General features: G+C 32.1%; 2 protein-coding genes and 2 long non-coding RNA genes across 7 annotated transcripts; 2 read left to right on the top strand and 2 right to left on the bottom strand.

Annotated features, from left to right (window-relative positions):
- Positions 1 to 221: 221 nt before the first annotated feature.
- LOC129914624 (uncharacterized) lies at positions 222 to 1,267 on the bottom strand. Of its 2 annotated transcripts, none has more exons than XM_055993959.1 (5): positions 1,176 to 1,267; positions 719 to 1,067; positions 542 to 663; positions 403 to 480; positions 222 to 336 (listed from the first exon to the last, which is right to left on the bottom strand). In XM_055993959.1, exons 2-5 carry the CDS (start codon positions 1,014 to 1,016, stop codon positions 262 to 264), a joined length of 573 nt encoding a protein of 190 aa, XP_055849934.1. In that variant the 5' UTR covers positions 1,017 to 1,067; positions 1,176 to 1,267; the 3' UTR covers positions 222 to 261. The 2 variants fall into 2 exon arrangements, with proteins under 2 accessions (XP_055849934.1, XP_055849935.1); XM_055993960.1 differs by having other exon boundaries at positions 719 to 1,105; positions 1,176 to 1,250.
- Positions 1,268 to 3,512: 2,245 nt separating this feature from the next.
- LOC129916010 (uncharacterized) lies at positions 3,513 to 5,031 on the top strand. Its single transcript, XM_055995765.1, has 4 exons — positions 3,513 to 3,631; positions 3,729 to 4,073; positions 4,137 to 4,298; positions 4,360 to 5,031. The coding sequence occupies exons 2-4, from the start codon at positions 3,840 to 3,842 to the stop codon at positions 4,489 to 4,491; spliced, it is 528 nt and encodes a 175-aa protein (XP_055851740.1). The 5' UTR covers positions 3,513 to 3,631; positions 3,729 to 3,839; the 3' UTR covers positions 4,492 to 5,031.
- Positions 5,025 to 7,052, bottom strand: LOC129916011 (uncharacterized). 3 transcript variants are annotated; one of them, XR_008772395.1, is made up of 6 exons: positions 6,979 to 7,052; positions 6,737 to 6,909; positions 6,448 to 6,640; positions 5,705 to 6,384; positions 5,343 to 5,632; positions 5,025 to 5,280 (listed from the first exon to the last, which is right to left on the bottom strand). It is a non-coding gene; the product is annotated as an uncharacterized LOC129916011 (long non-coding RNA). The 3 variants fall into 3 exon arrangements; XR_008772394.1 differs by having other exon boundaries at positions 5,705 to 5,862; positions 5,933 to 6,384; positions 6,737 to 7,049; XR_008772393.1 differs by having other exon boundaries at positions 6,737 to 7,050.
- A 122-nt stretch (positions 7,053 to 7,174) lies between these two features.
- On the top strand, positions 7,175 to 7,766 carry LOC129916569 (uncharacterized). The gene is made up of 2 exons (XR_008772505.1): positions 7,175 to 7,473; positions 7,546 to 7,766. It is a non-coding gene; the product is annotated as an uncharacterized LOC129916569 (long non-coding RNA).
- Positions 7,767 to 8,073: the final 307 nt, after the last annotated feature.

Here is an 8,073-nt window from a genome sequence, read left to right as displayed (position 1 = left end):
CTAATGGTCATTTTTAAAAAATGTGATTTTCTTCCAGTTGAAGGTTCCAATTAACATTCCCGTAACAGAAATAGAAATCCCAGACCAAAGTAATCTACCAACAGCATATCAAAATATTCAACCCAAATTAAAGGTATATTCTATATTTATATTTTTTTATTGTAATATTATAAACTAGACTTTTTTTTACAGACAGAAGAAATAGAAAAAGAATGCGAAGATTTATCTAAAGTACTCGATTTTATTTAAATAAAAAAGAATTCATCTTTCGAGATCCAACTTTTTGAGGAAATGAGTATAAACTATTTCCAAACATTCAATTCGTGGTTGCAAAGACTGAAAATAAAATTATATTTGTTTCTTAAATCATCCCCCGAGTCAATTTTCATTTTTTCCTCTTACTTTAAACATTGCTATGATGGGTTTACTATGCGAAAGACTTCCTTTTGTTCTTGTTATTAGAACATACTTAATTGCAAGCTGAAAAGAAAAAGTTAAATTAGAAACTTGCAGAGCAAACAAATTGACAAACTTAACTCACATCGTCTATAACTTCGTTGATAACGACATCTTTTATATTTGTCGCAGGGATGAAAATACTGCTCCTGCGCGACTTTTCGGTCGTGATTTGTAGAGCAAATTCAGCTACAAATAGAATTTTCTCTGCAATTTAGAAAGTTAATAACTGTCTTAAAATACAAAATTCTTGGATACTTACCCGATTTAACCAATTCAATTGTTGTATAAATTAAATAAGCCAATGTTAGTAATGAAGCAACATCAACAATTAGTAGCCGGCTTGAAGAAGATACAATATAAGCTAAATAGGTTAGCGCTAGAGTTACAATTGCCTTAAAACGAAAACTTCTCTCGTATGAGTAGTTTTTGTTTATAATTTGTATCTCAAATGAATCACGATTGTAGTCGATTATGTTTAATTGCAATTCTCGTCCTCCAAATGAACGATATTGGCTAGTAGAAGTGTTGGCAGTGGTGGAGGTTGAGGGAGAGGTCATTGTGTGTTTTTGCTTCCTTCAGTAATTATACATACTAATTATGTCTATTCACTGACAATAGAAAAATTAATATGATTATGTTGTTGTAACTACAGAAAATTAAAGTAATTTCATTTAAAAATGTGCAAAAATAAAAGAAAAACAATTAATTTTTATTACATTTATTTGTTTTTATTTATTACAATTTTTATAGTATATAAGAGTAGTATATATTCTAGAAAAAAAAAAAAAAAACAAATGCGATGTTTTGTATGTTTTATAAATGTAATAGAGGCTGTCAAATATTAAATATGTAGTAGATGGTTTTAAGTGGGTACGTTCAGTAAAAATATTGAAATATTTACCCCGTTTGTATGACCGATTTAAAGATCGAATTGAAACTGAATCGAAATTTCGATCCAGGTATATGGAAGTACCAGATCGAGGAATCGAATTGAAATAGAATCGAAAATACAATTTTTCTTTTAAATATATTTGCAGTAAAATAGAAAAATCTAACCAAAAACAAAGTGCAAAGTGAGTCCGAGACTCTTTTTTGACGTTTCTTTTTCCACTTTTTTCTTTTTTCAACATTCAATCTCATTTCTTTTTGCTTCTTGGTGCAATACAACAACAACAAATTTTAAATCAAAAGAGAAATGTCAAATTTGAGTCCTTGACTCAAGAGGCATCGTGTAATAGTACGCGCCTCACAGAATGATTATCAAAAGAAAATTAGAAAAAAGAGTCAAGCCTCTTGAGGCTTCGTGTAATAGCTGACATTTAAATCGCCATACAAACGGGGTAATTGAAAACATATAGCATTTTGGTAATGTAATGGCTGAATTCAAACTCGAATATGGAATTCAGTCCAAAAAAAATATATATAGCCTCGTAGCCCAACTAACATTTCAGCTTCGGTTAAGGTATTACAAAAGCTACATTTCAGCTTCTTTTAAACTTTAGTAAGGTTGTTGGGCATGGAAAAAGGAGAACGTTATACAAGTTTGACTCTCTATAAGGATCTTAAACGAAGCTTTACCGAAGCTCTACCGAAGCTTTGAGATTTGACAGATAGCTTCGGAACAGCCTGTATAGCTCTTTAATACATGTCTTATCGAAATTAAAAAAAAAAAAACAACTACAAAAACCAAAAAGAATTCTTTTTTATCAGGTTTTAAATCATGAATTTTATCTTTTGACCTGATATTATATATAACATTATATTAGTATTTAGTTTATCTATTAATAATAATTTGAAAAGTGGATAATTTTTTTACCACACCCAGGAATCGAACTTCGTATCTGATTGGTAGTAGTCCATCACTCTACCCACTCGGCCATCCTAGTATATTCATTAATGAAATCAAAAACTTAATCAGTTCAAATAGTAGAAATGTCAAAGAAAAAAATGTCCGAGCTAAATTATTCAATGTCAAAACCAAAAAGTGTCCGAGCTAGATTATTCAATATCAAAACCAAAAATTAAATAAAAACTTGGTAATTTCTGTAAAGCCTCTATAAATTCACTAAGCAAGCTTATCCGAAAAACAAGCTTTCTTCGTTTAAGTTTCTTTAACAGTATTTAAACAACTTATTAGAAGTTGTTAAACAAGTCCGAACTTCTATAAGCGATTAAATTCTGAAGCAAGCTCAATACAAGCTGTATACAAAGCAGAACCTGCGAGATCTCAATTTATAGAAGCTGTTGTGCTAGTTGGGAGATGCTGTTGTGAATTTTTTTCTGCCCACGGAGCTGGCTAATTTTGTCGACCCAAATCTACCAAGAGTTCCTCTTCTTCTTGCCGCCACGACTTTCTGTTTTGTTTCTTGGTCAACATCTGCAATTTTTAAATTATTATTTATAAATTAAATTTGTATGAGTATTTACCTACATTTATTAACAATCTTTCCGTCCGGCTATGTTTTATAAATTTTAATTCAATTTTGCTTGTCAAAAAAAAAAGACATTAGACAATGAGTGCGTTCACAAAATTAGGCATGTTCCTTTCATTATTAGAGCATGGAATCATTCAGCCAAGTAGATTTGGAGGAGATTTATTTTAAATCTCCTTTTTAGGGGATTTAAATTTGAATGGTAAATCTCGGGATTTAGAAGTAGATTTCGCTCTAAATCTCGAAAAAGTAGATTTAGGTGTAGGTGGAAACATAGTATTAGATTAAATATTCATTAACAAAATCAAAAACTTTATCACTACAAAAAGCAGAAATGTCCCAGATGGATTATTCAGTCAAACCAAAAAATGTCCGAGTTAGATTATTCAATTTCAAAACCAAAAATGAAATACAAACTTGGTAATTACGGTAAAGCTTCTATAATAACAAAACCGACTTCCACGAATCAAAACTTTGTGTTATGATTTGTCTCATAGTTTCTATAGCCAGAACTGGACGAAATTGAAATGGGACTTTTGCTATACTGAAAAAGTCATTGACCTATTATATATGGACTGCCAGGACCAGGTTCAAGCTATGGTGGCGCCCCTTGGTAGGGCAGCGGGAAATAGTATTTTGACATCTAGGTTTTGTGACTTTTGCTTGTCAAAAAAAAAAAAAACAATTTAATTGTTTACAGAAATTTTTCAAGAAATTTTATGTTTCCCAAGAATAAAAAGGTAACAAAAAATTTTAAAAAAATATTAAATTAATATTTATTCTTTTAACAATTTTATTCCAAGTTTTCTAATTTAAATTTGTATTCTTTTCTTTCAGATCAGAAAACAATTTTTAAAAAATGGACGAACTCCTTGAAAAAGCAATCGATTGCTCTAAAACTGCTCCTTGCAGAAAATAAATTCAATAAATTATTCCCTCCGCAGACCCATGGTGCAGAATGCGAAGAGTGCTACAAAATGGTTTTCTACACATCATGCCCTCGCCAGCAATCAGGGTGGTAATGTGTTTCATGGAACAACGACGCTGACTAAAACTGACGCTGACCCACTCGTACCAGGATTGATTGAATTAACTTATTATTCAAATACTCTAACGCCGAGTTTTGCCTTTGAATTGATTGTATTGACATCCCTCATTACTCTATTCAGGGACAAACCAAATGTAAGTTCTAAGATTTAGAAGTCTTCAAATGATTCAAATAAATTTTTTCTTAAATCTTGTTAGGACGCTGGAATCTCTCGTAAGCATTTGCTCAAAGCTAGCCTTGAAAACTGTGGAGTATATCGCTACGAATTTATTCTCAACATATTCACGCAGGTGTTGGACCAACTTCTTGAGTCGACAATCAATGAGTTGTTAAACAGAGAACTTATAAAGGGAATCGATGTTAGTTTGCTTTTCCTTTTTTTTTAAGTAAACTGTATTCAGTCTTCGTTTTTTATTACAGACGAAGGAAATGACAGAGAGTGATGTCCAAACGTCCAAAGTAAGACAATTTCGAGCCATTAAACAATCAAGTCGAAAAGCCGGAACTTTTCATCAATCCAAACACTCTTCGAGAACAAAAATATGTTTGTGACATTTTGGCTCAATTCGAGTACTATGCTGTCCCACAATCATTGCCCCTAACGCCAAAACGGGGGGAAATAGACCCCCCTCCCATAGTCAACAATGATTTTAAATGCAATATAACAAAATTTTGCTCGGCTTACGGGATATATTGAAAAAACCAAAAAAGGTGCTTTTGCACCCCTATCTTCAATTTCCACCCTCTCATTAAATAGCACTCCGCGGTTTCATCTTCTCTATATAACGATTCCTGCAACAAAAACCCGTGAACGTCTTAGTTCCTTATTTCCATATTTTTTTTCGACATAATCAATAGCCTATAAAATCAACAAAAAACAGAGAGAAAAAAGAAGCTAAACTTTATTTAATAGAGTTGGTGAAGAAAAAGAAACAAAATCAAAATAAATACTATGAACTTACGATAGTAGAAAAATTATACATAAAACTATGCTATGGGGATAAGTTGAAGCATATTCATATTCTGTTAATTGAGAACAATAATCCTAAATGCTCCATTAATGCAAATAAAAACATAAATATACCTATTTTATATACGACTTTTATTAATTTTATATAGATATTGATTTCATTTACAATGTTAACAATCTAATAACATAAATTTCGTTTTATGTGAATTTGCTTTCCTGAGCTAAAATAAAATCATTAATGCTTTTGCTATTTTCTTCAATCTATACACATAGCGTTTATATTCTTTCAACCCTTCTTCAATCACTTTCGCAGTTCGATTGCCGCATGCATACATTAATCTTTCGTTCTGAGAATCTAAAATCACCCAACCCTAAAAGGTAATAAAAAAATTACATTAATGAAGACATAAAATGTATTGAAAATGGTATGTACCCCAAATGTGTTGATAGCTTTTCCCAAATCCTCAATTGTTTCCATATATTCAAATTATGAATGTAGTCTTATCTCGAGTCTGCACTTATCACGGCATCTTGTGAACCATTCAGCTCGGCTCTTCTCTCTCAAGTAATTTTGAACGTTCAAAAACGCATAGAATGGTTTGGTGTCCTTTGGTTGCATTGCGACGCTGTTTATATCCGTAATTCATCTTGAGTCTGTTCTCCAATCTCTATTCTAATTCTTGTTGCAATTTATCTTTGGTTATTTTTGATAGTATCCACTTTCTCTGAAAGGAATTTTTGATTTTAACAAATATTTCTATGCGTAACTATTAACAAGCACAAATTACAACTTACACTACTTCCATCAGCATCCTTGTTGACGACCTTGTCGGTGGCTTTTATGGTAACTGCCAATTCGGCTATGAAGTTCACCGGGGTATTAAGAACCTTCCTTTTGTTTCATTCGAGAAGTTAACAATCTCATATCATTACGATAAATGTGGATGGAAGTGCTAAGGTTGACAACATTACATCATATTTTAAAAATTCTCTAATCCAAAGTAAATGTCCAGTGCAACAAACTTGTTTATGAAAATCCTTGTAAGCTGCTTGATTGTCATTGGGATTGTAACAAAAAGAAACTATTATTATGCGAAGAATTTGCTCATACAAATTCCCAGATGCCACTGAGAAAAAGTTTAAAGTTTCACTAATCCAATCAGCATGATGTTGAAGAATAGGTGGCACCAGTTCTCTGGAAAGAGTAAATTCGGATATGGTGGCTCAATGGTGAAATCACACGTCCACATTGCCATGTCACTTGCTCCAATTCCAAAGGCACACGGCTGCGGGTGCTGCTTTTGGTTTCGATGGCATTGTTACTTTGAATTTAATGTACTGGTGTAGTAGCAATTGGATCTCTGCTGTTGGGCTGATGAAACTGAACAAGTGGATCAAAGGCACGGTAGATGCCCACAGTCCTTAATTTTTATAGCTGGTATTGAAATTGATTGATTGTAAGCTGTGGCTGAGGTCTTCAAAACAAAAGAAATACAAAGCTGTAAAATTTGTTTAAGAAAAATAAAATTAAAACTTACTGCTTTCAGCACCAGCAGGAAGGACACAAAAAGGATACATGCATTCCGCCGGCAATGCATTTGAATCACCATTTCATTTTTAAAAACCTAGTCTTGTTGTTTTTCTTAACGCGGAGGGCAAATGATCGATGCAGCCGGAAGGAAATGTGAACTAGCTGCTATCCAAATCGATTCCAATGTGATAAATTTGTATCTGAAATAAAAACAAAAAGAAAGTTATTTAAAGAAAACATTTGATTTTTTTATTGACTGATGAAATTAATCAAAAATTAATAATTTAGAGTAATACCTTTTTCCAACATGATTCAATTATTTTATTTCGATATTTTTTTCTGCACAAAACTTTAAGATAATTTTTTTTTATGAAACTCAAAGAATTCTTCCAATGCGTCAAAAAGTAGACTTCAAAAAAGACAGATGCTACTGATTTTTAAAGTAAAAAAATGTAGATGGCCGTAGTTTCTATGGACAAAAATGGTAGTTCAAGCAATCTGACGGAAGATGTCGCTACGCTAACTTAGTTCTATTTACCACTTTCTTCCACAGGCGCTAGTAATCATTGAACCACATTTTCAAAATTTTTGTATGGAAACGAGAATCAACTAGCAGTCCATATATAATAGGTCAATGGAAAAAGTAGTTCAAAGCAGCTTTAAGTACTAAAAAGTAGATAAATATTTCCAAAGGAACGCAGTTATATAAATCAATGAGCCCGACCCTTATAGCCTTTTCACACCAAGCCAAAAACGCGGTTTTTGCGAAAAAACCTAAAAACCTATATCAAAAACACAAGTTTTTCCATACATTTTCCATAAACCACAAGTTTTCGTAAAACACAAGTTTTTGATTAAACTCGCCAAAAACCTGAAAATGAAAACATTCAACTCCAAACGAAATAACCAAACAAACCTTTTGAAGAATTCAGCACAAATTCAGCAGACAAAAAAAAAATGAGAGCAGACAAAAAAAAAAAGAACTGACAGAATCAGCTGTTTTACAAATGCAGTTTGTTGATTTTTGCAACTGGTAAGAAATATTTTTGTATTCATTAACAAAATATTCTGTATAATTAATCAAATTTCTTTTCATTAATTGTAGAAAATGGCAGAGCAGAAAAAAAAACAAAAAAAAAGATGTCCAAACGATCTTCTTCATCAAAAATCTCTTCTCAACTTTACTAATTAAGCTATCTGGATGCTACTTCGAAGTCGTTTTTTTTCCTTGTATTTGGTGTCTCAAAGAGGAAGAAACTTTGCAAAACTTTTATATATTCCTCTGTTTTATGTTAATGAATTAAAATTATTTATTTAAATTGTCAAGGCTTGGCCACACCGGAGGGTATGCGGTAGAGGTACGGGTAGCGGTAACGATATTTGTATGAAAAAAATTCCACATCTGAACGTTGATATGTCAGTTTGGAATTTTTTTCATACAAGTACCGTTACCTCTACCCGTACCGCTACCGCATACCCTCCGGTGTGGCCAAGCCTTCAGAGTTCCTTTTATTTGATTAATTTTGTGAGCTCAAGCTGATTTAAGCAATAAAAATTAAATCCCATCGAAAACTTGACATTTGGATGTCAAAATATTTTAAACGTCAAACAAAAACCTGTAAACTTGTAGTGT

Source organism: Episyrphus balteatus, chromosome 3 (assembly GCF_945859705.1).
Source record: "Episyrphus balteatus chromosome 3, idEpiBalt1.1, whole genome shotgun sequence".
NCBI lineage: Eukaryota > Metazoa > Arthropoda > Insecta > Diptera > Syrphidae > Episyrphus > Episyrphus balteatus.
Note: the sequence above shows the minus strand (reverse complement) of the source record. Positions and strands in the feature narration are given on the sequence as shown.